Source organism: Penicillium soppii (genome assembly GCF_028829465.1).
Source record: "Penicillium soppii strain IBT 18220 chromosome Unknown utg000002l, whole genome shotgun sequence".
Classification (NCBI taxonomy): domain Eukaryota; kingdom Fungi; phylum Ascomycota; class Eurotiomycetes; order Eurotiales; family Aspergillaceae; genus Penicillium; species Penicillium soppii.
Genome location: NW_026643232.1, coordinates 446,323 through 474,208, shown reverse-complemented (window position 1 = coordinate 474,208; position 27,886 = coordinate 446,323). Strand labels below are relative to the sequence as shown.

At 48.9% G+C, this 27,886-nt stretch overlaps 11 protein-coding genes across 11 annotated transcripts; 5 read left to right on the top strand and 6 right to left on the bottom strand.

Annotated features, from left to right (window-relative positions):
* Positions 1-1,452: 1,452 nt before the first annotated feature.
* N7529_001530 (putative hexokinase) lies at positions 1,453-3,081 on the top strand (the record flags this gene model as incomplete). The annotated part of the gene is made up of 1 exon (XM_057237061.1): positions 1,453-3,081. The coding sequence occupies one exon, from the start codon at positions 1,453-1,455 to the stop codon at positions 3,079-3,081; it is 1,629 nt and encodes a 542-aa protein (XP_057101748.1).
* Positions 3,082-3,937: 856 nt separating this feature from the next.
* On the bottom strand, positions 3,938-4,963 carry N7529_001529 (intradiol ring-cleavage dioxygenase; the record flags this gene model as incomplete). The annotated part of the gene is made up of 2 exons (XM_057237060.1): positions 3,938-4,290; positions 4,348-4,963. 2 exons carry the CDS (start codon positions 4,961-4,963, stop codon positions 3,938-3,940), a joined length of 969 nt encoding a protein of 322 aa, XP_057101747.1.
* Positions 4,964-5,874: 911 nt separating this feature from the next.
* Positions 5,875-12,763, bottom strand: N7529_001528 (type I polyketide synthase; the record flags this gene model as incomplete). The annotated part of the gene is made up of 5 exons (XM_057237059.1): positions 5,875-6,705; positions 6,773-7,093; positions 7,158-9,692; positions 9,765-11,991; positions 12,057-12,763. The coding sequence occupies 5 exons, from the start codon at positions 12,761-12,763 to the stop codon at positions 5,875-5,877; spliced, it is 6,621 nt and encodes a 2,206-aa protein (XP_057101746.1).
* Positions 12,764-13,456: 693 nt separating this feature from the next.
* N7529_001527 (uncharacterized protein) lies at positions 13,457-14,434 on the top strand (the record flags this gene model as incomplete). The annotated part of the gene is made up of 4 exons (XM_057237058.1): positions 13,457-13,498; positions 13,567-13,723; positions 13,778-14,212; positions 14,268-14,434. The coding sequence occupies 4 exons, from the start codon at positions 13,457-13,459 to the stop codon at positions 14,432-14,434; spliced, it is 801 nt and encodes a 266-aa protein (XP_057101745.1).
* A 784-nt stretch (positions 14,435-15,218) lies between these two features.
* Positions 15,219-16,270, top strand: N7529_001526 (uncharacterized protein; the record flags this gene model as incomplete). The annotated part of the gene is made up of 5 exons (XM_057237057.1): positions 15,219-15,236; positions 15,335-15,688; positions 15,769-15,859; positions 15,915-15,997; positions 16,058-16,270. 5 exons carry the CDS (start codon positions 15,219-15,221, stop codon positions 16,268-16,270), a joined length of 759 nt encoding a protein of 252 aa, XP_057101744.1.
* A 974-nt stretch (positions 16,271-17,244) lies between these two features.
* On the top strand, positions 17,245-17,874 carry ura6 (uridylate kinase ura6; the record flags this gene model as incomplete). Its single annotated transcript, XM_057237056.1, has 1 exon — positions 17,245-17,874. The coding sequence occupies one exon, from the start codon at positions 17,245-17,247 to the stop codon at positions 17,872-17,874; it is 630 nt and encodes a 209-aa protein (XP_057101743.1).
* Positions 17,875-18,352: 478 nt separating this feature from the next.
* N7529_001524 (PCI domain protein) lies at positions 18,353-19,800 on the bottom strand (the record flags this gene model as incomplete). Its single annotated transcript, XM_057237055.1, has 2 exons — positions 18,353-19,455; positions 19,560-19,800. The coding sequence occupies 2 exons, from the start codon at positions 19,798-19,800 to the stop codon at positions 18,353-18,355; spliced, it is 1,344 nt and encodes a 447-aa protein (XP_057101742.1).
* Positions 19,801-20,327: 527 nt separating this feature from the next.
* N7529_001523 (uncharacterized protein) lies at positions 20,328-21,032 on the bottom strand (the record flags this gene model as incomplete). Its single annotated transcript, XM_057237054.1, has 3 exons — positions 20,328-20,729; positions 20,786-20,862; positions 20,912-21,032. The coding sequence occupies 3 exons, from the start codon at positions 21,030-21,032 to the stop codon at positions 20,328-20,330; spliced, it is 600 nt and encodes a 199-aa protein (XP_057101741.1).
* Positions 21,033-22,112: 1,080 nt separating this feature from the next.
* Positions 22,113-22,796, top strand: N7529_001522 (PaaI family thioesterase; the record flags this gene model as incomplete). Its single annotated transcript, XM_057237053.1, has 1 exon — positions 22,113-22,796. The coding sequence occupies one exon, from the start codon at positions 22,113-22,115 to the stop codon at positions 22,794-22,796; it is 684 nt and encodes a 227-aa protein (XP_057101740.1).
* A 203-nt stretch (positions 22,797-22,999) lies between these two features.
* On the bottom strand, positions 23,000-24,070 carry N7529_001521 (thioesterase family protein; the record flags this gene model as incomplete). The annotated part of the gene is made up of 2 exons (XM_057237052.1): positions 23,000-23,916; positions 23,968-24,070. The coding sequence occupies 2 exons, from the start codon at positions 24,068-24,070 to the stop codon at positions 23,000-23,002; spliced, it is 1,020 nt and encodes a 339-aa protein (XP_057101739.1).
* Positions 24,071-24,712: 642 nt separating this feature from the next.
* Positions 24,713-27,631, bottom strand: N7529_001520 (putative alpha,alpha-trehalose phosphate synthase subunit TPS3; the record flags this gene model as incomplete). The annotated part of the gene is made up of 3 exons (XM_057237051.1): positions 24,713-24,780; positions 24,836-27,537; positions 27,609-27,631. 3 exons carry the CDS (start codon positions 27,629-27,631, stop codon positions 24,713-24,715), a joined length of 2,793 nt encoding a protein of 930 aa, XP_057101738.1.
* Between the last annotated feature and the right edge of the window lie 255 nt (positions 27,632-27,886).

Sequence of the window (27,886 nt, the reverse complement as noted above, 5' to 3'; positions counted from 1 at the left end):
AGAAATCCTACCTTGCCTTCATGCGACCCTGCTCGCAATTTTGTGAAGATGAGCTCACCTCTGTGGATATCGTCACCTTTGTCATGTACCTGTTCGACGAACATCCTCATTTAGTACTAATGGGGCTCTGAGATGCCTCTGGGAATGTGCCTCTGATCCCTATTGTGTATAGTTTGGCCCATATGATGCGATACTTGCACGCAAATGATGTCATGGTTTATTTCCATTTGCGAAATTTATGAGATTTGTGGAGATCACAATCAGGTTGTATATGATGAAACCAAGTCAAGAATCAGATAATTAAAGCCCTGGGTATTAGTTGACACGGCGGTATTCGGCTACCCGCCCGCGGTTAATGAGGCTCAACAGGAGACCTTGCACCCCGTAGTCGGGTAAAGAGTCTACATGAATCAAGGTATCATGGTACGTAGGTACCTCATGCCCCGGTTACTTTGTCGAATTTAGGAGCGATGATGCTCAGGTGGAAGAAAGGAGAAACAAGTCCACACAGGATACTCCGTGGTTACAGTGCATAGTATACAGATTGGGGTATTAGACCGGGGCAGATGTTTCAGATTCACGAGTAGATTGCCACATATGTATGGATAATGTTCTGACTATATGTTAGGTGGAATTAAATATTAACTCAAGGAATAAAAACCTTCCTCCAAGTATTGTAACTAATGGTTAGTTAAGTAGTTCCACATCGGTGTAACGGTCCCAGGCCGACTACCACCGTTGCACTCAAGGGGGTCATTGGGTATGTATACAAGAATGTCTGTATTGGTATTATTTATATAGAGCTTGGAACTACTGTTTGTAGATTTGTTTTTTTGGGTTTCTTTTTTTGTTTCTAGCTACATATGTAATCTATCTAATTCTACTCTAATTCTGATGAGTCTATTCACTCTATTTACTTCTTGATAGATATACTGGTGACATGGTAATCTAATTAGCTACTTGTCAATGATCTATCCGCAAAGAGTGGACATTATTTGACTGCGACTCTTAAATGGACAAAAATGGTAGTAAAAGTATTACTACAATTATAGCTTGAATTAACTATTTATATAACTAGTGATATATATGTTGCACATATGGGTAGTTAAATGTTGCGAAAATATTGTTTGATGCTCTACTACTACATACGTAACCTAGAAGTGAAACTAATAAATTACAATTACAATACAATACATCACCGCAAGGGCTTCCAAAAGAGTTGCACTTGCGGTGACACTGTCAACTCAAGAATGGGCCAATGCTGATCCATGCTTTGGGTGTTGACCCTATTATTTTCTCTTCTCTTCTCTATTCTCTTCCCAGTGGGGATTTACTGCTCCTGCAAGCTTCTGCAACACTCCGATCCACTCACCACAGTGGCAGTGTCACATCGACCTTCAACTCCCCTTATAACCCTGCCCATGATCCCATAAACAGATCTATCGCCTTACCATGTCGACCCTGGTCAAGGTCCTACACCGATTGCAAGAACTCTTCCATAACGTGGTCGCCGCACTCGAAAACATGATCCTCTTCCCGTCCCTCTTCCGCGGATTCTCGCGACGCCGCCGCAAGCCCTTCCTCGGTGCCCATTGGAAACGCCGCTCCCTCGATGACTTCGCCGATGAAGTGGAAACCGCCTGCTCAACACCCCTCTCAACTCGCAACATGATCGATATGTCGGAGCAGATCCGCGCCCAGTTCCGTGATTGCCTACAGAACAGCCCCTGCTGCATGCTCCCTTCCTACGATACTACACTTCCCGCTGGCACGGAAAAGGGTACATATCTCGCATTGGACGTGGGTGGGTCGACATTCCGCGTGTCGCTGATCGAGTTGAACGGCCGAGATAAGGAAGTGCGCATCCTGAAGGTGTCCTCTGCGTACATCGATAATAGCGTTAAAATGCTCGAAGGAACGAAGTTCTTTGATTGGATGGCAGGTCAAATTGAGATCGTTCTGAAGGAAGTTGGAGCCGATTATGGACGTGGCGAGGTGCCGCTAGCAATGGGTCTGTCCTGGTCCTTCCCAATCGAACAGACCTCGCACGGCAGCGGATTGGTGATTCACATGGGCAAGGGTTTCAAGGCCTCCGTCGGAACGGTAGGCATGGAGCTGGGAGATCTTATTATCCAGTCATGCCGCAAGCGCAATTTGAACGTAGAAGTTGCGGCTATTGTGAATGATGGGTCTGCGGCTCTCCTGTCGCGTGCCTATGTCGACCCCGACACCCGCATGTCTCTCATTCTGGGCACCGGAACCAACATGGCAATCCACTTCCCGGTACAAGAGATTGGAAAGGCCAAGTTCGGAGTCCGTCCAGAGGGCTGGTTCGACTACGCCAAGCACGTCATCATCAACAGCGAGATGAGCATGTTCGGCGGAGGCGTATTGCCCATGACCCGCTGGGACGATCTATTGAATCGCACCCACCTACGCCCAGACTACCAGCCACTTGAGTACATGATCACAGGTCGTTACTTGGGCGAGATTGTACGTCTTATTGTCGTCGAGGCCGTTGAAACAACCCGTCTATTCAACGGCGAGCTACCGCGCTCCATGCGTGAAGCCTACTCCTTCGACACAAGCATTGTCGCCTTCATCGAGGAGGACTCCTCTGCATCTCTTTCCGCATCTGCCGCCCTCTTGCAAAAGCAACACAACTTCGCCAACCTCCCCTCCGTTGAAGACCTCCGGTTCCTACGCCGTGTCTGCCAAACGGTATCCCGCCGCGCAGCAGGCTACTTGGCAACCGCCATTCACAGCATGTGGTGTCTACGCAACGAGGTAGAATTCCCCACGACACCAATGACCGACTCCCTCGATAAAGAGTCACCCGAAATCACCGTCGTTGAAAGCGGAGACTCCTCCAAGAACCTGTCTATCGCCTGCGACGGCACAGTCATCAACAAATACCCCGGTTTCCGCGACACCTGCCAGAACTACCTGAACCAATTGACCGAGGTGACGCACCCCGGCATGGGAGCGGCCATTCGCCTCAACCCCGCACCTGAGAGCGCCATCCTCGGTGCCGCTGTTGCGGTTGCTGTGGCGATGGCCGAAAAAGCTGCTGAGCAGTAATTTGGTTTCCGATATGAGTGATGCATAAATCTACGAGCATAGATCTCGAGCTGCCTTCTTGTGATTATCTTTTTACTGTCCTTTGATCGGCGCATGATGTGTGATGGGTCCGTATGGGCTTTTTCTGCATGGGCATTCCCGGATGGGAGTTGCGAGGGTATCTCTCTTGCTTACTCTGCCATCTTTTCGCTTTTATTTGACTTTTGTTAGCATTTACATGGAGTTTGGGGTCTGGAATCTCATGGGTCTACCAATGTTGTCTGCAGGTTTATTCATTCCGGATGGATGGAATCCGGTTTTGTGTCTATGGCCGTTTATTTTAATGGCTTTCATATAATTTTTTTCTCTTTGAACTTACGGCATGCAGCTTGTTGTAGATTTCTTGAAGTATTCGTTCATTTGATCCTGTTCATGATCTTTCTCAACATATTTACATTGCCTAACATTGACTAGAAGTGCCTAGGTGAGTCTTCCTGAGATTGAGGGCGAGGTGGGTAGGTGTTGTATTGCTTGGTAAATTGTAATTACATATGTATACAGTATGCTTTGTAAATGCTATTGGTTAGCCCTTAGGTATAGAGTGCTTATACTGAAGTCATTGGTCTGCATGATGACTGTGCTTCAGATCAGTGCAGTTCGTGCTACCTATATAAGTTGTGAAGTCCAAAATCTCTTATGATTTACATTTGCAATTCATCTATACATGTTTGAATTCGTACTTTGTATCTTATGATGGCTCTCTTACGCTCATCAATCACATCACATCCCAAGAGTTTCCATGTCGTGACTTCAAACAAAAAAACAAACTATACAGTCCAGGCACGTATATCTCCATCTCATCACAATAATGTCACATCTACTCAACCTTAGACTTATCAACACCAATAGTGATATATCCAACCATCCCCTTGGTAACATCATTGCCATCAACCGGAATAACTGAAACGACAGGGTTATATCCGTTATCTGTATCACCTTCAAAGACACTATCCACAGCATTGGTAGTACGATTGATCTGTGTGTGCGAGGCATAAGGCTCCTGGGCCATGATTTTCTTCGATAATGGTTCATCGAAGTAGATCTGGCCAGTGCTGACAGTGTTGCCGTAAGCCATCGTGCCGTTTCCACGGACAGTCCAGTCAGTGTGCACCTGAACGTGGATGTGGATTGCTCTTTCAACGTAGAAGCCTGATATTATCAGCGTTGCTCCTATGTAGTACTTGGATTTACCGCTCATAGGTAAAGATAGGAAAAAGAGCTACTTACCAGGGAAAATTGTCTTCATCTCCATCATACCGTGCTTATCAGTAGGCCACATTCCACGTAACCAAGTAGTGTCATCGGTGTGCAAGTCCAAATCACCAGTCATAGTAACATTCAGATCTTCAAGCAACTCCGCAAAAGGCGTGTTAGGCGACAACCCGGTGAAAGAAGAATATGAGCCCGTAGCATTACAGTGCCAGAAATCAACAAGCACACCCTCAAGTGGCTCGCAGGTCTCCATATCCAGCACACCGACGTCCAACCACAGCGGGATGCCGGGCTGGTCTTCGGTCATGTCCTGGCGGAGAGTCTGTGACTGCGGCCAGATGTACGGACCTTCAGTCACCTCGGGGGTGAGCACGCAGGTGTCGTTTTGGATGGTCTGATAGTATGGAGCTTCGGACTGGATTTGGTAGGTTGTGTTTGCGGAGCCTGGGAAGCGCTTTGAGAGATTGCGCTTTATGCGCTTGGAGTTGAAGGTTGCCACGTTGGAGGCACAGCGGGATGAGAGCTCATGGCGTCTAATTATCTCGCGTTTGCTGGGTTGGTGGTGAGGGCCAGGGTGGGCTGCTGCTAGGCCGATTAGCCCTGCGGCTGTAAGAAGCTTGGTAATTTGCATGGCCCTTCAGAAATGATGAATTTTTATTTGCAGAGTGATTGATAATTGGGATTTTACATTGGCTTTATATGTCTTTGAAAAGGGCCAAGAGACTCCATTGCTTGTGTCGTATGTGTCTCCCGTCGTGGTCTTTTGCGTAAGCTGCGGGTTATTAAGGCCTTGGCAATGCTTAGACTGTTCTCTGGCTCAATAGTCCCATCTTCGGGGTGGTTATCTGGGAATAACTAAGGGGCTGTGGAGAGTCTGCAAGGCCATGAATAAGCCCACACAGAGGCTAGTAATCAATCAGAAAGATCCAAGCGTAACAGTATCAAGCTCATTGGGTCATTCAGAGTCGAGGTCTATAGAACGGCTTTGGCTCTAGAAGCAATCAGGTTTGAAGCATTTAATCTGCAGGCTTTAACAAAGGGCGTTCCTTGGAATTCCCACATATATAGAATACATGGCATGTCATTGGTCGAGATATGAGTGAATCTGCAAGACTATAAGGCCGCAGTATCAAAACAGGGTTAGAATGAACAATTCGGGGCTCTATATCCGCTGACTGATCTCTTCAAGATTCAGACGGAGTGTGGGTGAGCGCCGATCATGGAGTTGCTGCGTTTCAGTTCAAACCCGATTGGCAGCGGGTGGAAGTTTGGTTGCGTGGCTTGCTTGGCTTGCTTGGCAAATCTCGCAAATCTCCCACATAATGTACCTTGTGATTTGGATTTGATTGAATGACATCGACTTCGGGATGTTGGCTTGAGGACTTCCAAAAAAATCATCGGGTTTGGGTTCGGTCTTGGGATCTTTATTTTACACGGTGAAGTTCTGAAAGCAAAGTTTTCAGTCAAAAACTTTTTGCACATAATGACATAACATAGTAAATATACAGATCTAACGGCCCGTATATTGCCGTGGCCCAATTTCTACTCGGTACGAGTATACGCCTGAGACTTATTTAAGATAATCTCTGCCAAAGCCATCAAACTGCCACTGGACAAAAGCTCTAGAACTTGCACATTGGCATTGGCTTCACGGGCAATCCAGTTTCGGATCTCAATAGCCACCAGCGAGTCAAGACCCAATGAAGAAATCGTAATCGAGGGGTCCATATCCTCCAAAGAAAGAACAAGTACTTGTGCCAACTTGGCGGCCAGCGCCTCGTAGCACACTTGCAATGCCTCCTGCTTGGAAGAAGCACCCTGCAATGTCACCTGCAATGAAACAGAGGGGCCATTGCGCTGAGAGTTGTTTCCTAGCGTCTCCTTGGCTGCCTCGTACAGAACAATGAATTTGGGATCTTGAACCCAGAAATTGTTTTCCAGGGAGTCCAGTACCAATCCTGTGATGCACTGACCAGAGCAGGATTGATCAAGAGCACCGGTCAGTGCGGCTGCCACAAGAGCTAAAACTTCTGATTCGTCGATAGTTTGACCGCCAATGTTCTTCAATATTTCTTGACGTCGCTGGGCATCGCTGTCGGCCAAATAACCGACGTCGCTGACCGCAGCAAGATCAATAGATGTTCCTGGGAGACCTAGGGACCGGCGGTATTCCATGAATCCATCTAGAAATACATTCGCGGCGGAGTATGCCGCCTGCCCGCGATTGCCGACTATACCGGCAACAGATGAAAGCGCAATAAAGAAGTCTAGCGGTGAATCGATCAACGTGTTGTGCAGATTCCAGGCTCCTTCAACCTTGCTGAATGCCACGGCGTTGAAGTCGTCAAGAGACATATTTTCAAACAGCATGTCCTGGGTACAAATCAGCATCGGAATTTATTCAAAGCTGAACCGATATTTAGCGTGGCGAAAGACTTACTCGAAGCACCATTGCACCATGGATGACACCTCTCACAGCGGGAAGGTCTTTCATCTCTTCATTGACCAGGGCCTCGACAGACTGCAGACTACTGACATCACAAGCCTTGACGACGATTCGTACTCCCAAGGGAGCCAAGTTATCAATCAATGCTTGCACCTTGTGGTCTATCGCTGCCCGGCGCGACACAAGAACGATATTCTTAGCCCCCTTAGAGGACATCCACTTGGCCATGCTTCGACCCAGACCACCCGTACCCCCAATCAAGATGTATGATGCATCTGCGCGAAGCAAAGTCGAGCTGGTCTTGGGCGCCACGGCCTGCGAAAAAAAGAGTTTGCATTAGACTTGTGTATCAATTTCCAAGTATAAAAAAACTATTTACCTTGACTAGATCACCATCGCGAGGGACAACGACAATCTTACCCATACCCTTACCCATTTGCAGAGTACGGAACGCTTTCTCAATATCGGAGATACCATAAGTCGTAATTGGCACTATGGGATGTACAGATCCCTTGGCAATCAACTGAGAAACCTCTCCCATCAGACGCTTCATGAGCTGCGGTCTGAACTTGGCAATCTTGGTCAAATCGACCGACGAGAAAGTGGTGTTATACTCGAACGGTTGCATGTCAAGGCGAGTATTCTTAGTGATATCAGCCTTGCCAATCTCGACGAAACGACCAAATGGCGCCAAACACTCCCAGGTCTCACACAGAAGATCCCCTGCCAGGGAATTGACTATAACATCCACACCAGCCTCGCCAGTAGCCCTGCGGATACCACGGGCAAAGGAAGAGTCACGGCTGTAGAAGATGCGATCTTCGGAAATTCCGTATTGAGTCATCAAGAGTCGCTTTTTATCAAGGCTTCCGACCGTGACGAAAATATCCGCCCCGACCATCTGCGCTATCATAATGGCAGCTTGGCCGACACCACCGGCACCGGCGTGAATCAGCACGCGCTCACCGGGTTGCAGCCGGCCCTGGTCAAATAGTGCGTAGTATGCAGTGCAGAACACGACAGGGATAGTGGCTGCGACCTCAAACGACATTTCGGCTGGAATTTTCGCAGCACTGGTGGCAAGGCAGCGCGCGTATGTTGAGAAGCTGCCTTCTGGTAAGGCCATGACTTTCTGTCCAACCTTGATATCATTCACATTTGAGCCTACACTGGAAACAATGCCACTACATTCAATCCCAATATAAGGCTGAGCAAGCTGGCCCATAGCAACCACAATGTCTTTGAAATTAAGACCGGTTGCCTTCACCACTAGCTCGATCTGGTTCTCGCCCAGGGGTGGTGGACTGTCATCAACAAAGTAAACGGAATCCAGAGCACCAGGGTTACCGATTTGAACCTTGAAACGTCGCCCAGGTTGATTGAAAGGCTGACTTGAGATTGCCATGTCGTGTGTCTCATTGTGAACAAAACTATTAGCTGCATCATCTTCCACGATGCGCTGGACAAAGAGTTCCGAGTCCTTGGCGGTGAATTCAAAGTCCTTGGAAGGCTCAGTTCCATCTGTAGGCCATAGAGCGTTGATCGCTGCCTGAATTGGCTTCTCCGGGGATTCGATGTCTTCAGGGGCCAATCCAAGCGTAGCAATCTTGGCCAATGTTTCCGAGCGCAAAGTACGGGTCAGACCGACTGTCATTTGAGCATCAGGTAAATCGGTCCGATAAACCCACAGTACGGTTTGTGCGCTGAGCAGGGCTTTCTTGAGACACTCAAAATCTTCCTCGGTGAGATCTCGAAGAGATTGAGCACCGGTCTGGAGCAAAACAATATGCTTACGGGAGTAATCCGCTTTGCCAAAGGTATCAACAGAAGGCTCCCAGTCTGCTGTTCCGGATAGCATATTGCTCAGTTTCTCGGCAATGCCCTCGGATGTTCCGAAGCTCGACAGGAATATATTACGCTTGGGTTTGGTGCCATCCTTATCTGCATGCGCATTTTCATGTGTCTCTCCATTACCATTGGTTTGCGCTTGGTCGTTAGAGTCTTGATTATCTGCTCCACTAGAGCTTACCTCGGCCAAGGAATGCCACTCAAATTTGTAGCACACCCTTCGGACATCCTCGTGGTGAGGATCGGCTTTCCGAAGGGGCGTCATTATCAAACCCTCCATAGTGATCAAAGGTTCTGCAGATCCCTCCCGGGTAGCGAAGAGATCGAATTTGGTTGGTTCAGGAGAAGGTAAGCTGGGGCTGCCATTGCAGTAAGTCTTGACATATTCACCAACCTTAGTCGGGACATTGAGATCAAGTGTTACACGCTTGATCATAGTTGGCAGGTAAAGCGTGTCCAGATCCATTCGACCCATACCCTGGCCAAGGATGGGCCAGCTGAGATGGAGTAGTCCATCGAGGAATGATGGATGGACGGTCAAGGAAGGCTCGAAATTCTTGGGCATGACGCTAGCTGTATCCCTGACATGTAAATCGGCGAGCGAATGATGAGGACTGGCGTAACAATTCTCAAGACCTTGGAAAATAGGACCGTAGCCGGCCCCTAGGTCACTGAGCACTTGATACATATGGGTCAGATCAGTGTGATTTGTGGCAGCTGCTTCGATTTTGGCAATTTGAGCTTTTGTGTAATTGATTTGAGTTTGGAAGGGACGTGTAATTGCAGTCCCTTGCTGCTTGAAGCCGGAATGAACTCGCACTTGACCAGTACAGTGCTCCGTCCATCCTCGCTTGGTTGTCCAGGAACAAACGCGGAACTCATCCCAAACATCAGATGATCCACGGGTGCCTTCAGCGTAGGGACGAAGCGTGATCGTAGTTTCCGAATCAGTATCATCAGTGAGCACAAGCGCCGCGCCAACAATGACCTCCCGAAGCTCAAATTGAGCGATCTGGATCTCAAGTTGTTCTGCGCGTCTTCGAGCTGCTTCAATGGCCATGACCAACTTTTAAGATAAGTCAATAAACTTGAGTCTGATCAAGATAATTCAAGAAAAAATAGAACAAACCAAACTTACGTAGCCTGCCAGTGGATAAACATCCACTCCCTGCATTTTATGATCTCGGAGATATGGAAGCTCATCTAAGCGGACAATGTTGCGCCATGTTGGCTCAAGGTCATTTGAGTAGTTTGCAAGAACTCCCAGAATATCGTTCCTGGCACGATCTCTGATCATATGCTTCTGCGCAATTCGGGCATCATGCCAATATCGGGTACCATGCTGCCAAGGATAACGAGGCAGATTGCTCAAGAACCAGCGGTTTGATGCACCAGTCTTAGGGAAATTCACTTCTGTCATGTTAAGCGTGGCACCACGCACATAAGCAGCGGTGGCGGTTTCCAAGACCGATTGAGCTACGTCCACATTTCGGAGAATGGTAGGTGTATATCCTATCTTAGAGACGGTGGGGCCCAGGCTCTTGAGGATATCCATGATAGGGCCCTTCATTGCAGAGTGCGGACCAATCTCAACAAGAAGGTTGGGCCTTGTTTCGTCGTCCGACGCAATCTTGCTGAAAGCATCGGAGAACAGAACTGGGGATGTCAAGTTTGCGACCCAATATGCTGGTCCAAGCTCAGAAGGCTCTGCCAGTTGGCCATACACAGAGGAATAAAAGGCAGCTGTTCCTGATGAAGAGGGCTGAATAGACTGAATCGCCACAAGATACGCACCGGCAACGTTCTTCATGTGGTCGGAATGGTAAGCAACATCAATCTTCAACCGAAGGTTGAAGAGATGTTTGTCTTGAAGAATCTTTTCAAGTTCGTCAATGGCTGCTACTTCTCCTGAGACGGTCACACTAGAAGGACTGTTTACACAAGCGACGATGGCATATGCAGACAGAGTATTGAGCATCGGTTGGACACTCTCGCGACTAGCGCCGACAGCAATCATAGTGCCTTTCAAGGTTGGGAATGTGTCCTTGAGCAAAGAAGTCATCTGCCCACGGCGGTATGCCAGAGCCATGGCTCCTTCTAAATCATAAACGCCTGCAGCATAGGCTGCGCTGATTTCTCCAGAGCTGTGACCCACCACCGAAGCCGGACGGAGTCCCCATGACTTCAAAAGGTCCACCAATGCGATTTGAAGTGCTGTGCAGGCAGGCTGACTCAGATGAGGTGAATTGATGTCAGAGATGGAGGCGTCCTTCTCTAGCTCTTTGATAAGGGAGAATTCAGCGCCGAGGTCTCGTAGGCACTCATCGGCTCGTGTGATTGCGGACTTGAAAACAGGATAGTCGTGCATAAGGGGGATGCCCATCTGTGCCCACTGAGCTCCTTGTCCAGTGAAGACAAACGAGCAGATGGGAGCACCGAGTACACGTGAGGGGTTTATCTTGAGCTGCGCAAGACGGATTCCGAGCTCGTCAAGGGAAGTGGCAGGGACCCCGACACGGTAAGACAGTTGAGACATCTTGTTTCCAAGAGTGTAGGCAAAATTTGCGAAGAGCGACTTTTCAAAGACCTCTGGGTGTTGCTCAAAGTAAATGCCAAAGTCTTTGATCCTCGTACGGAGTGACTCCTTGTCGTTGGCGGAGATCAGGAATAACTTTGTCTTTGGATCAACCCCAACATCCTCCACGGCGTTATCGGGTGCTTTGGAGGCGAGGGGCGCCTTTTCAAGGATGACATGTGCATTAGTTCCTCCAAACCCGTAGTTGGAAACGCTCAGGTACTTCTTGCGAGGAGGCCAGGGTCGTGTTGTTGTCAAAATTTTCATATTCCACTCGCTCATTGGAATATCAGGATTTGGCTTCTTGAATTCAGCATTTGGAAGCATGAATTCTCTATCAAGCATCATGGCTGCTTTAATAATAGAAATAATACCACTAGTGCCTTCCAGATGCCCAATATTGGATTTGACCGATCCAATATAAAGTGGGTTTTTCGGGGTCCGGCCTTTTCCAAGAGCCGCATGGACTGCAGCGGCTTCGATTGGGTCACCGGCTTTGGTTCCAGTGCCGTGCATTTCAGCAAAACCGCATTCTTCTGGGTTGAGGTTGGCCTCTTTATAGACACGACGGATAAGCTCCTCCTGAGCCTGCCCATTTGGCAAAGTGATACCCTTTGTTCGACCATCTTGGTTGACTCCTGAATGGGCAATGACGGCTCGGATTGGGTCTCGGTCACGCATAGCAGAATCGAGAGGCTTAAGGATCACAACGCCGGCGCCTTCGCCTCGTGCAAACCCAGATGTGCCTCTTTCTTCAAAAGAAAAGGTTTTACCCTCGTCATGTAACAACCTAAAAAATTCAGATAATTAGATCCAGCGGACCGAGGATTGATGATAAGATAGATAAGTACTTACTGAGACATGGACATAGAGATAAAAAGGTCTGGTATAATATTGAGGCGGCAGCCAGCGACGAGGGCTTCCTCGGATTCTCCACTTCGCAAGCTCTGTACTGCATAATGGAGAGCAACAAGGGAAGAAGAGCACGCTGTATCCACGGTGATACTAGGCCCCTGTAAATCGAAGAAGTACGAGATCCGGTTGGATTGGAGAGAGGCCGCACAGCCGGTAGCTTGGTACATGGGAATAGTCTCAATATCGCGAACATTTCTTAGTTCGTAATCAGAGAAATTTCCACCAGCAAATACACCTACCTTCCGGCGCGCAATGTTCTCTTTGGGAATGCCAGCACTCTCCAAAGCTTCATACGAGCACTCCAACAGCAAGCGCTGTTGGGGATCCATGGAAGTAGCTTCCTGGTCAGAAACATTGAAAAAGGGCGCATCAAAGAGGGCGATATCCTCATCTAGGAAGTAGCCTCCCTTGGGGTTGAACGAGCCAACCTTGGATGGATTGGGGTGATGGAACGCGTCGACTGAGAATCGGTCCTTGGGGATAAGTGACCAGCCACTTCGGGCTCGAGTACATAACTCCCATAGATCGTTGGGCGATGTAACTTGTCCAGGCAGCCGACAGGCATATCCAATAATGGCAATGGGCTGGGGAGCATCTTGTTCGGCGTGAGGCGCATCTACAGAACCAGCACCGTTCAAATTGGTCATGGTAGATAGTTATAGGTGCTATGGAAAGACAGTCTGGATAACTTCGTTCTGGGAGGGTCGCATAGATATTGGAGAAACTAGCTGGATATGGAGGGTTATATAGCGTTGCAAATGCCTCAATCCCCTCGGCTCATCTCCTGCGGATATTTTGGGGAAACACAGCTCCATGAAGCTGTCTCTATTTCGGGTCTATCGGCCAGGCGAGAACAAGAAGGAATCATCACCATCCATTCCCATCACTGTAGAACGATAAGGGTGCACGACTAACATTGGGTGATCGGTGGTTATTCGCGACTTTGACTGAAATGTGCTGTCCCACATCTTTGAACACCAATTTCGGGATCTATTTCATATACCTCCACACGTGGAAAATAATAGGAATTCTGTAAGTATTTGGGGCCAGGGCTTGAGTTGCAGCTAATTTTGTAGAAACATGTAGAAACATGTAGATTTGGGTAGATTTGGCGTTGTTGAGACGATGTTGATTGTCGCAGAATATCTGTAAATTCCCTTGGTTTTTCTTTGTTTTTGGTGGTATTTTCATTACGATTGTTGTACAGCCCGAGCAGTAATTTATACTTCATACTCTGATCGTTTTCCCTATTTCTGTACTCTGTTCCTCTTCTTCAATTGCTTCCTCATTGCACATATCATACCTTCCTTCCCCAGGATTAGGATTTTTAGAGATATATAATGAAATTCCTTTGTCTTCACGGTGCCATTGGCAATATTGACGTAGGTGATAGACAGGAATAACTATAACTCTGGAGCAAACATGAAATACTGACTTTTCTTTTTCGCAGAATATCAGCATCCAGCTTGGTTGTTATATAATTTTGAACCATTCGATAAGAGCTCTCACTGACTATGATGAAGATCCCTTGGTTAAGGAGATGGCTTTTGATAGCTCCGCCTCATTCTACTATATCAACGGCCCTGTTCCTGTATTGCCTCCGGATGGTGACGTTTACACCAAGCCAAACACTTAGATCAAATACTCATTTCAGACTATAGGCTTCGCGGCGTATTTTGGAATTGGACCGCATTACCGCTGGTTGGAGGATGGTGGAGCAGCGGAAGACTCAATGATCTCTCGTGTTCGAAAGGCTCCGCATGGCTCAAGCCCCGAAGGCGTGATGCGAACTTTAGGCAAAGACTGGGATGGCAGCTGGAACAATCACCACCAAGTCATGGATTATCTCTATGACACGCTGGAGAAGCACCCCGACATCGAGGGTATCATTGGGTATAGTGAGGGTGCAACCATGGCTGCTAGTCTCATTATGGACGAAGAAAGAAAAGCTCAGGAGACCGGGCGTTTCCGCCGCATCAAGTGTGCAGTTTTTTTCACCGGTTGGCCTCCTCTCTCGCCCGAGGAGAATGTGGTTTTAGCAGATGAGAGTGATTATATCGTGGACGTTCCGACCCTTCATGTGGTCGGTGCGAATGGTAATGTTGATATCTATTTGCCTCATATCAATCATTTTCTTATCATATTTTGAAGCAGATCCTTATCGATATGGTGCACTGGCCCTGTTCAACGTTTGTGACCCTGATACTGCAGCCATGTTCGATACCGGGCGAGGCCACACCATTCCTCGGTCAGGCCAGATTATTCGGGAGCTGGGCAATGCCGTGCGGGACTTAGTCGACAAAGCGTACGAAGTGTAACTGATAAGGGGGGAAACACCAACCCATTGCCTCTGTGCGCGGTGTGACAATCTAAAGTCCGTTGCGCAATACACACGCCCGATGCCGGGGGAGTTCAGACTGTCCAACGGCTATGTTGGAAGATAGTTAGATTTGGCGTTTCTATACATAGTATACTATTCAATTGTTATCAAAGTGTCTGATCTTGGGGTGAAGCCCAACCAGATTACGTTGTACCATCCAATTGCGATAGTGTGATACCCACCAGCAACTGAGGTTCGTCCGAGCGATAACCCTAATAGCACTCTCTATGAAACAGCTCACATTTCCTTTGTTACAGTTTTGCGTACTGCAGCTCTTCGCACTGAATTGGTACGGGTGTACTACCGTTCTGGAAATTCTGGAAACTCTGGCTCGGCGCATAGATCTCCAGGGCTAAATTTGAGCTCCAAAAGTCAGCCAAGCTGATAGGCTTCAAAAGGAGACCGCGATTAACATAAGCTAAGTACAAGATTTTGGGTCTTAATCTTGGACCTCTCGTATATTTTTAATGCTTTATTTGTATTTCTCCATACACTCCACATATAGTTGTAGCACGAGGAAAGAATATACCTTCATATAGGTAGGTATCTATTTATCTACTATATAGGTATGTTCTTCGCATGAACTCTACTGAATTAAATTAGAAGCAATACCAATCGCAAAATGAACTAGGAAGCTGTGATCCAACCTCCTGAAGTGACGGTGGTACATGCCCAAGCCTCGGGGAGTTAGTGTAGCCACGATCAACAGAGTCACTCCCTCCATGTTCAACACGGAGGTTGTAAGTAAAAACAAATGAAACACCCTCAAAACGGTGGCGCTATATCTTTTTGGCAAATCAACTCTCACCCTTAGAACATTCACAGAATCCAACTCAAGATTTACGTGATCATGAAGATCATTTGGTTACTAGCTTTCATCTCAAACCTGTGGCTCCGGTCTCATGCACAGCTAGTAGAAAAAAATGAATGTGCAACGAGTGTGCACGCTATCATAGCCAGGGGTCAGGGCGGGGGCGATGATCTCAATGTGATGAGCACGCTTTCGGACCTCATTCTAGAGCAGATCCCCGGTTCCACCACTCTTGGCTTACCTTACGATCACGAAAATGTATTAACAGATGAAGCAAAGCGTCTTACCGTTCATGACTGTGCTGTTTTGATGCAGGAGTTTGTGCGGGAGTACGTCGCCAGCTGCCCCAAAGCCAAGATTGTCGTGGTGGGATATTCCATGGTGTGTGTCAATTCACATATGCCACCTAACTCTCGAATGGCACTGTAGCATGCAAGTTGCTAAAGTTCATCCTCATCTAGGGTGCAGTTGCCATGATGGATGCTATATGTGGAACAAGCGAGATTGGATTCATTGATGTTGCCCCGCTTGAGCCATTTTACACCAAGACGAGTACGCGATTGCAATAGCAGGTGCCATAATTACTCCCAGTTGATCAAAAATCTAGTTGTATCTGTGATCGCATATGGAGATGAGACATATGACCCTGGAATGCCTTGGAATGTGGGAAACTGCATACTTGGTATAGGAGTGAGTCTATACAAACTTCCATTCAAAGATAGAATAACCATCTGACTTCAAATTGGCCAGCTTACCCCTCGAATGAATTCGGCAATGTGTGCGCCATATGGTGACTCGATCCATAGCTACTGTGACTATGGTGATAACCAGTGCTGTTCGCCCTATCCAGAGGATGGTAACGCTGCCCACCACGGCTACGTGAAAAAATACAATCAAGATGTGGTGGCTTTCATTAAAAAACGTCTTGCTATAGTTGGAGCGCAATCACACGCACGCAATTAGGTTTGGGTGGAGAATAGACCCTGATAGATGTGGATCTATTCCCGAGGTCTGGGAGAATAGTATTCACCTTTGACTGGGGTTTTCTCAGTATCAATCGATGATAATGTTGAGCATGTCTTGGCATGTTGTTGTCCATAGCGCTTAGGCCTAGTTACCGTTGTTCTGGTAATTGATCGACAGTGCCAAATATATTCCTGATACCTACATGTAGGTATTAGCGAACCCTCATTAGGTACCGAAAGTACTCTTCGTGCTCTATGAGTACTTCGGCATATTTATTGAGTCTGGACAGGCCCAGCCGCTCGACCGGACTGCCAGCAAACCCTACAACATTAGAACTATATATGTTTGAGATCTCACAAAGGAAGAAATGCCCCAGGTCCTAAGTTTAGGTCACATTTAGCAGTAAGGAGTATTTAGTTCCGTGTAATGTGTAACAAAGTACAGACTTCACTTTTTATTTAAGAGACTGTAATGAATGAAATACAGAAACAATTTCTTGAATGATCAAATCGGACATACCTCGTCGCCTCTTGACCGAAGACGTCAATATACGGGATCAGCAGCTAATCCCGTTTCGGCGAGTTGCAACTCCTTTTTCTTTTCCCTCTCCCCAAACACCACAAAGTCTCCTCTATGTTCTCTACAACTACACGTCAATTCTCCGGAGCCATCTCCAATCGAATCCCTCAATTGGTCCGATCGACCCGCCAGTACTCAACGCCTCGTCGATCCCCACCTCCAGCCCCTCAATCCAAATCCAATTTCCCAATCATCCCAATCGTCATCTTGGTCGCCATCAGCTCCGGCTCCTACGCACTCCTCGTCAAACAACGAACCGGTCTGCCAAATTCTCGCCCCAACTAAGAACATAAGACGTAAGCACACTACACTACCTAGGTATCCCACCACCAACAGCTTAAACCCAACTAACAAACTCAGAACCCCTCAACCCCACAAACCCTCCCACCAAAATGACCACCCCCCGCTTCTCAACCGAAGACGTAACAGTCGTTTTCTTCCTCGGCGGCCCAGGCAGCGGCAAAGGCACCCAATCCGCCAACCTAGTCGAATCCTATGGCTTCGTGCACCTCTCCGCCGGCGACCTCCTGCGCGCCGAGCAAGAGCGCGCCGGCAGCCAATACGGCGACATGATCCGAGAGTACATCCGGGAAGGCAAGATCGTGCCGATGGAAGTTACCGTCGCTCTGCTGTCCAACGCGATGGCCGATTCGCTGGCCTCGGCGCCCCCGCCCGCCGGCACGAAAGCGCGCTTCCTGATCGATGGCTTCCCGCGGAAACTGGACCAGGCTGTGTTCTTCGAGGCAACCGTTTGCCCTTCGGAGTTGGTGCTTTTCCTTGATTGCCCCGAGGATGTGATGGAGAGTCGGCTGTTGAAGCGCGGCGAGACCAGTGGCCGCGCGGACGATAATGCTGAGTCTATTCGCAAGCGGTTCAAGACTTTTGTCGAGACTTCTATGCCTGTTGTTGAGGATTTCAGGGCGAAGGATAAGGTCGTTGAGGTTAAGGCTGATACCTCTGTCAAGGAGGTTTATGCCAAGATCAAGGCTGGTATTGAGAAGAGGGGCATCGAGGCTCGTTAAGCCTTAGGCTTGTACAAACATGTTTGGGTGGCTTTTGATGCGTTTACTTTGGATTGTTGATGGAGAACGGAGATTGCAAATAGAGCATTAGAGAATTTAAGCATTGCCTGTGATCATGTAGAGTGAATGTTGTGTCGAGGACCCCTATCAAAACACCTACGAAACAAGCACCTACTCCATAAATCCCCAGGATATCTATAGATGCTTGTGCTACAGCCATACTCGACAACCGGCCAATCTAAAGAAGTATGAACTTTCTTTATAGGGTAAAAAAAATTGAACAAAAGAAAAGTCATCCATCCGGAAAACATAAACAAGAAGATTGACATGACATGATTCGTTCCCAAACAACCAACGGGGCTAGAGAATCCAACCCTACAAAAATGGTAAAGAAATGCTTGAGGAAAAAAGCAAAGAATTCCCCTCTATTAACTGCAAGAATTTTGAGTGAGCTTTGCTCACAAAACAAAACGCACATTTACTCAGCACTGGCCTCCACCTCGCGAGGCTGGATCCGTCGACGGTCACCGTTACCGTTACGGTTCTTGTTAGTCTCCTGGTCAGCAGCAGCCTGGATACCCTCGCGAGCGAAACGCTCACGCTCAGAGCGGATGACGCTCAGAACGCTCTCGAGGGATCGGCGCCAGACCATCAGACGACCCTGAACTTCAGACCATTGCTTCTCACCGAAGACACGGTAGGTGGCGCGGTGGACGAGGAACTCGGACTTCAGCTGGGACAGCTTGCCCTCAACGAGACCGGCACGGATAGTGTCGATAACCCACATTTCGACTTCGGAGTCAGAAACGCGCAGCGCAGAGGCGATCGTGGCGTAAGGAAGCGAGCGAGAAGGAGTGGAAGAGGCCAGCGAGGTGAGGGTGAGCAGACGAATCTTGCTCTGCAGGGCATCGGCGGACTCGGCGAGGACACCACCGGAGATGGAGGAGAGAGGAGTGGCGGCGACAAAGGTCTCGTAGGCCTCGAGGGTGTCCGAGGTGAAGATCTCAAGGAGCTCGAAAAGAGCACTGTCGCTGGTGCGGAGGGCCTGCACGGCATCGGAGGCAGTCAGGGGAGTGAAGTCGAAGACGGTGGAGCGGCGCAGAGCGGTGGCGAGAGCACGAACGGCCAGGTCGCGGGATTCGGGCTTGCTGACGTCCGCAGCGTCGATGGTCTCCAAGGCCTGCAGGATGTGCGACTGGGCGAGATCCTCGTCACCGGCGGCGGTGGCGGCCTCGGCGATGGCGACATGCAGCTTGCGGGCGTCGACGCTCTCCAATTCCCAAGATGAGAGCCATGTGGGTAGCTGGGAGGCCAGCTGGGGCTTGAGGGCTTCAAAAGCGATTCCGGAACCGGACTGGCGGATCACAGCGACGATAGCCAAGAGAACGTGGTAGCGGCTGGAGTCGGCGGAGGAGAGGGTGTTGAAGATGGTGGTGAGGATGGAGATGGCGAGAGTAGGGCCGAACTGAGGGGAGGAGGAGATGGGCTTAGCGAGATAGGTGCAGATGCGAGGAAGGAAGACATCGGCGTCGGAAGACTGGTGAACAAGGTGGACCAGCAGGTTGTAGGCCGAGGTGATCTCTGCATGTTCAAAGACAAGGTCAGTTTTTATTTTTGGCTCTTCAAATAGGTGCAGCAAATTCCCGATTATGTAGATCGTTTCTTTGTTGCTTCAATCTACTCACCCTTCTCGGGGGCACTGTTCAAGGCGGTAGCAGAAGAGACAAGCTTCTTCAGGACTTCATCGCGCTGCTTGAGGTCGGCTTCGCCCTCAGATTGTTCCTGCTGGCGGAGAGGCTCGAGGAGCGGGGCGATCTCGGTTTGAAGGCTACCCTCTTTGCGGAGGGCATCGATGTACTGGGCAAACTCGTCGGCGAGCTCTGAGAAAGAACCCTCAATGAGAAGGGTGTTAGAGGGGGCGGGCATGATGTCGGGTGGTGTGGTAAAAGGAAAGGAGGAGAGACCGTGAAGTTCTTGGTGGTGGAGTCTATCGATATGAGAAATTTCAGTGTGTGCCAAAAAAAGTCTTGGCGAATGGGAACACCAACATCTCGACAGCAATTGTTTTTTCTTTTGGCTTCACTTTCTTTTCATCTCAATTATTCCAATTTTGACACTTCGATTTACTGGAGTTTTACTGTTCAGTTATTCACCAAATTTTGGTCTCATTACATTTTTTTGGTTAATGGAATTAAACGCAGAATCAATCTGCGCATACTTGAAGATAACTCCGACCCCAAATCAACTCAAGAAAGGACAGGCGCCACGTTCATAGACAGGTGAATAAAACATCATAAGTCAAGAACATTCGTAAAAGGGAATCGAAAGTCTTGATCAAAGCAAATCAACGCAAAAATGGTATCGCAATGCGATAAACAATACAACAAAGAGGACGCTATGCGACCCACAACAGAGGGATAATTGACCGAACGATATTCGATGCGTCGATTCCTTTACAGGACCATGCGGGCAGCCACGAACATGAGGCCAGCCATGAGACCAGTGGAGTACTGGGTCAGATCACCGAGCGCGACAGCGGCGTTGGCAGTGGTGGTGCTAGCCGCCGCGACGGAGGAAGTCGAGGTGGCGGAAGAGTCAGTCGAAGTGGCCACAGCCATGGTGGTCGATGAGACGGAAGACGACGAAGAAGAAGAGGTGGTGGTGGTCTCGGTGGCGTTCTTGGTGCCGCAGTTCATGCTTGCCTTGCAGGCGCGCTGGCCTGTGGCATCGTCGGGGTGCGACGCGATGCACTGGCGGTAGGTATCCTGGCAGACGTAGAATGGAACGGTCTGCAAATACTGGGACACGTCGGGAGTGGAGTCATCAGTGCACACACAGCTGAATTGCAGGGTAGTCTGATCCAGTTGTTAGTTGTGTTGCACAAGAGACTTGCTGTTCAACAATCACTTACCGCATCGCAGGAGTTGAGCTTGGTACCCTGCTGGCAGACCTCGGGGCAAGTGTTACGCTGGGCAGAACACCAGGCGCCTATTTTGTCAGTGATACTCAGATGTGAGAAAATCGCGCATGTACTCACTGCGCTCGCTGCTATCCACCTGACCGATGTTGAAACCGGCGGGGAAGGTGTAAGTGTAAGTGGAATTGGCACCCAGGGCAACAGTGGCCAGGGATGAGACGACAAGAATTGCGGAACGCATGATTAAAAGTGATTAATAGTGTTGGGGATATTAAGAAGTTGGTAAGAGTGTGAGGTGGAGGAGGTTGGAGAAAGAAGCAAAGGAATGGGAGAAGCTACTTAACACCTGGGCAGTCGAAAGGTTTATTATTATTATTTTTTCTTTCTAATCTCAACCGGGGTAGGAGCCATTCATGCAATTATATTATTTATTATTTTTTGCCAGGGTAACAACCTGGTTCTCACTATTTAAAATGAGCTAGGGGAGATTCTTTGAGCATACCAAGGTGGATAATTCTCCTAGTATCTTAGTATATTACTATCACTATGTTATTTGATGGGATTTTCATATACGAATTACGATTAGCTGGGCAATTACTCGGCAATTATCAACATTATTGTTCTGCACAGGCCTTGTTTTTTTTTGTCACAAATTGGACAATATTTCTCAAACCTTGGAAGAGCCAAAAGATACCCAACATTTGAATGAGCCAAGATGATTCAGGGTCCTTGGCTTGCATTGCACTAAACCAATAATAGAGAACTTGCCCCTGCCGCTTCAATCCGCACAAATCAGAGTTCTTCTTATGGGTTTCTATGGAGATTGTTGAAGTGACTACCCTTGCACTAGAGTGGTAGAACTTATCGCTTACAGTTTTTACGTGGTACGAAGTACGGAAACGTATGATAATGCGCTGGTGCAGAAAAGTCTTGTTTACTTCCACATTCCATCCTCGAATTCTCGCATGTCCCTTGCAAACTTCAAACATGCCGGGGAGTGAGACACTGTGTCTGTGCCCATTGGACTCTCAATTCAAGGACACATGGGAAAATGGTGAACTGTGAAAAGCTTCTGTTCCAAGGTCGCAGTTCCAAGGTCGCAGTTCCACTGTCTCACTTGGCAAGTAGATATGACCCAACACGTGACCACTAATGCCTCGATAGATTGATGCCTTGGTGCCTTGGTGCCAGATATCGGTGATAGTTAACCGGTGCCGAGGTTAATCTATAGTGTTGATTGATCCGTTTGTCCACTTTGATAGTTACCACTTGCTTAACATCCTCCCTACAAACCAACAGCACCAGCAGCCAAAAAAAAACAATGGCAGAACCAGGCCCTGCCATCGCCCACCTCCGCACAAACAAATGGGCAAATAACCTCATCACCTCCCCAGACTACAAAGCCATCCCCACCGACTCGCGCCGCCTAAAGCCTTCAACTGGCGAGGATGGCTACTTCGCCCAAACCCTCAACACACCCTCCACAATACCACACTGCCTAACACTCCAACGGCAGAATATCCAACCCGCTCCAAGCACACCCCCACCCTGGCTCCCCGCAAAACAAGATGCTTCAAATCCCACCCCAGGCCCCAACCCAGCAGATATCGTCATGATCTTCGATCTGCGCAGCCCCGGTCTATCGGGACATCCTTTCACAGTGCACGGCGGGATTGTGGCAACACTCATTGACGAGGCAATGTCGCTGGCTGTTGCGGCGCATACGAACACACCGACTGCAAATGCGGGTGTGGATGATAACCCGCGTGGAGCGATATTCACGGCGCAATTGGATGTAAGGTATCGGAAGCGGGTGGTGACGCCTGCTCTGTTGGTTATCAAGGCCAGGGTTGTAGGGAGGGTTGGGAAGAAGTTTTGGGTCAGGGCTCAGGCATTGCAGGAGGATGAGGACAGTAGTGGGGGGCATTTGGAGTGGGTGAGTAGGAAGGTTGTCAAGGCCGATGCTATGGCGTTTTGGATTGTCACGTCTGAGTCGAAGTTGTGAGCTTTTCTTATACATAGCTTTGCACATATTGATAGACTGGGTTAGATTCCCTGATGTATATATCAGAATTTCTGCATATACGAGAATTGTATACAAATGGTACCGGTTGATCGCTCGGAAGTCACCCATATATGCATTGACTCAATCTAAAAGCTTCACCATATGACCAAAAAGAAATTTATACTATCTATCAAGCATGAATTCTACAACTTCTCCAACTTCCTCGTCCCAACATTCCGACTAGCACTGACAGCCAACCCGACCTGCGTACTAAGTGCAATAACCTCCCCAGCTTCATCAAGAACCGTAACCTCCAAATCCGTCCTCCCATCCCTCACAACCTTAGTAACAACCCGACTATAAAGCCACTCCACCCCACCAGCAGGAAGATGTTTCTTCATATCCACATTCAACGTAACAGTAGGATACCAAAACTTCGCCCGCTGCGCCTCAACAGAGCCTCCGTTCTCCCTCGCCGCCGCAGTAGCAGACATGGTATCGAACCCGTCCAGTGCCATGGGAAACATATCAATCAAATAGGTAACGGCGGCATCCGTCCACCGCCCATTCACATCCCCATGAGGCCGGAACCGCGCCCACTGATCGATCCCCATCCCGCCATTGCGCTTCTGCTGCGTAGCCCCATCACCAGGCCCGTACAGCTCGATCTGCGAGGATGCTTTGCGGAATTCCGGGAACGGCGTCTCGAGTTTCTGCCATGCGCCGTCGGAACCGGTGCGCGCCAGGGATGCAAAATCTATTGAGCCGTCGGGGCGGGAGCCGGCCGGCGGAGACGGGTAAGGCTTCCAGCCTGTTTTTGCGCTGATGCCTACTTCGGCATCCGGGGGGCTGACAGTGATGTAGCCGGCTACCATTGTTTCTAGGGTGCCGGATTTCTTTTCAGAAGGTTGCAGGAGCTTGATGTGGATGGTGCTTGTGCGGGCTCCGATCTTGATGTCTTCTACTTCAAAGGTTGCAGGGCCTGAGGCTGTGCGTCGCAGGAAGGAAAGCTGGAGGGAGATTGGCGAGGCTGGGCTTTTGTATTGCTTTGGGTGGGCGTGGGCGAAATGTGTGAGGGCCAGCTTGTAGATTACGGCCGTTGTATAACCACCGTGGGGGACTGGTTTGGTTGTTAGTTTTGTTTTGGTTTCTTTGCTTGGGTGTGCTTTACCGGTTCCAATGCACCATTCTGGTCGGAGAAAGGCGCTGTATTTGTTTGCGCCTTGGGGAGTGACCTTGATAGCCTCCTCGAAGGAGGGATTGACAGTGGGCATAGTCAAATTATATGTACAGAATGTGACAGCCTCGTTCGAGAGAAGTTGTTTCAAGGATTCAAATGTATACAGATTCCTTTTGACTCCCCTATTGTATGTACTATCGGCGAACCTCGGCTGTGATTTCCCCCACAACCGAGATCAGTCAGCATCTTATCACCCCAGGGCTCCGGGGATGGGGCTGGGGCCGAGGCCCCTTGTCTACATATGTGCGGAGTACTCCGTACACTGTCAACATTAAGTAAAGTCGAGTCCTTCATACTAACAACATGAGGTTAAGGCCCAACCATCTTTTAAATACATTGTAATGGTGCACAACGCGAACGCTCAAGGCTGTCAAAAGGTGCAGGTTGCAGGCACAGTGATTGGGAGTGTTACTGCTATTACGCTTGCCGTGCGTTTGAACAGAGTGGAAATGTGATTTATTGACCATGAATTGTACGTAGTTATTAAGATACAATGCATATGTCTTTTATGCAGAGTATTTACCATCTAAATATGGTCGAAAATAGACAGCGAGAAATGTATGCCATCAAATCATAGTTTCCAAAAAGAGAACTCCAGTCCTTTTGGATATCTTTTGTATTCGTCTTCGCGTATTCGCATCTTCAATGCTGTAATATATTGATTCGTATGGTGTGATCACTGCCGCAAGGGCAGTTTTGTTTGGTCTTGGGGAGCAGCCAATTGCTGTAGGCAAGAAAGCACACCTAGAGAAAGAAAGTTAGTCGATTGGATGAACGAACAATACTTGCAACAACTTACCAGTTACTCCCTGAGTTAGCGTTGCCTTGGCCTCAGTACTGCGTGAACCCAGAGTGACAGTCATGGCATAGTCAACGGCCTTAGCTGTCTGCAGCTTGTTCGCCCAGCGGAAAACAGGCTCGTCCTCCCGGTTGTCACCAGCAACAAACAAAAAGTCGGGCTTGAGAGCACCTTCTCCCTTTTCGACGCCCGCCAGGAACCATTTCCACACTAGCTCGGCAGCAGATGCCTTGTTGGTATGGGTAGTCTCCACGACCAAGGCACCCTCAACCGGAATGGCATGCACGCCCTGGTTAGCACATGCATCATTGATGTTGCCTGCACACTCGGCAGCAAGTCGAGCAGCGATGTGACGGTCTTCAGCGGACCCGTGGTGGAAAACGAGGGAGCAGTGACGCTCCTCGATCCAGCTACCTTCCACACGCGCATGGAAGTAAGCCAAAATTTGAGATACGGACGACTTCCACGCTTTGACATGGACTTTATCTGCAAGGTGGGTCCACGAATCGGCATGCGGTTCGCGGACAAAACAACCGTTCTCGGCAATCAGTCCCAGGTTGGGTACCTGCCGGAACAACCGCTCCATCTCTTCTGGCATGCGCGAGCTCATCACATAAACAACATTGGCCGGATCATCGGTCAAATCAGTCAATGTTGTGATTGCGCGCTGCGGTGTGGTCAGGATGATGCTACGGGGTGAGCCCCACGAAGCCAGCGTTCCTTCATAATCGAGGATCATGAGACGTTGCTTTGACTGCCGGTACCGCTCAATGAGCCGTGATACAGACAGCCGGGGGACAGCCATGATCTCACGCGACGATTGCTCATTCCAAACCCGCGTCAGCGTCTGCTGGAATGATTTGACCCAGTTTGCGGTCGAATTTTGCAAGACTGCGCTGAGCATCTGCTCCCAGACCTCTTTCCTTTGCTTCTCATCGCGCGTCAATGCAGTGTGAATGGCCTCGGCACACTGGCGGTAGTCCCAAGGGTTGACCAAAAGGGCATGATTTCCGAAAACGGATGCGCTGCCAGTAAACTCACTTAGAATCAATGATCCATAAGCTTTGTCACCATAGAGACCATCCTGGCAATAGACAAACTCGTGACTGGTCAAGTTCATCCCCTCACGGAGGCTGGTAATCATCAAAGCATCCGCCACAGTGATAAGGGCGAGATACTGTGGGAAAGCCAAATCCTGCTTGAGGAAGACCAAGGGCTGGTGGGCAAGGGTAGAATGAGTGGAGTTGATCCGCATGGCAATGTCAGAGAGAGTCGCTTCCAGTTCAGGTTGCTCCGTGGTACTTGTTGCGACTTGGATCAAGACAACCTTATCAGCCCATTCTGGATTGCTGTTTAAGAAAAGCTCGTAGCTAAGAAGCTTCTGGCGAATACCACGAACGGAGTCAATCTTGTCGCGCGAGACAATAAGACGCTTTCCTTGATAGCGCTCCGAAATTGTATCAACCCATCGCTCCACGTCTGTCAATTGGCGGCGCTTGTCCCAGGAAGTGGGGTCAATACCGATAGGGAACGTACCAACGTTGACAAAACGATCTTCCAACTGTATTCCTTCAGGCGTTGCTTCCACACAAAGGATGCGACTGCATGTCTGCAAAAAGTGTCGGCAGTATTCATCAGTCTGGAATCCGATCAAGTTGGCACCAAGAATACCCTCGAGGAGCTCCTTGCGTGGTGCTAAGCATTTGAATACCTCCGACGATGGGAAAGCAATGTGCAAGAAGAAGCCGATCTGGGCATCCGGGACCAGCTTACGGAGCATAGCTGGAACAAGCAGTAGATGGTAGTCCTGGACCCATATCGAATCACCCCGTTTCCAGTGCTTGGCAATACGCTCCGCAAATGCCTGGTTGAGTTTGACATAGTAGATCCACGAATGGTCTTCATAGGCTTTGCTCTTGGGATTATCCGGGATTTGGTAATGGAATACCGGCCAGAGGATTGTCTTGCAGAAGTGCGTGTAGTGACCGTCGAAATCACCATCATTCACAAACACAGTCAATGACTCGTACTCATCTTCCAACTTCTCCGATATGTCTCGCCGAGTCCATTTTGCAAGAGCGTCAGTCGGCATCCCTAAGGTGCCTACCCACATAATTTCTTCCAAAACACCAGCGTCTGTCGCTGACCGAACAGCATTGCGCAGACCACCATTGCCCTGTTCCGCAGTCTGGATACTCCATTCCGCCTTGGAAAACGATACCTTGCGGTTTGCTACACTGCCTTTTCGTAGTCCCTTGTACGGGGGTGCGGGTTGAGCGGGGAGAACCCGCTGAGGCACGAGCTTCTTGGCAGTGAGGGGGTCTTGATGTTTGAGAATGGAGGGATCGGGTGACAAACTCGTCTGTGGCTTCGGTTGATTCAACAAGGTTGTAGAACCCCATGCAGGAGAATGTCCCTCACTCTCAGTGAGCAGCCGGTTATCATCAGCGGAGGAAGGGAACGGATACTCGTTGTTCTCTTGCTTCGCCGGGGCTACACTAGCAGTGAATATACGCTCATGGTCTGTGGTAGCTCCGGGTGTAAGAGCAGGTGGTTTTGCCGGGTTGGTATTCTCAAATAAGCTGGCAGTTGCATTGGGGAGGGGGGTGATTCCCTCCACAGTAGGGTTTGCGGATGGGGGCCCAACTGGAGAGCGACTGCGTGGGTCTTCGACATGAAAATTAACTGTATAAGGTAAAAATCTATGCTTTAAGTTAGTAAAAAGGAAAATTAAGGACTAATTCTTAGCGAATAGTGTTTAGCGATCACATACAGAGATGCGATGAAGACCGTCATGGTGATCGACGGAGTCCAGATTACCCAGACGAACAGGCAGAGAGATTTCAAATGCAAGCGAGAGAGAGAGCTTTAAGCTCTAAGGTCGCTAATATTCAAATGCGATGAGAACAAAAGTGGCAGTCTGAAATGCTAACAACTGCAGCGTGAAGAGAAAAAAAATAGGCCAGTTACACGATGCGTTTTCTCATGACTACGTCATGTGAAAGCTGAAATGTGGGCTGGAAGAAGCAAGTTTCTTCACAAGTTTGCCAA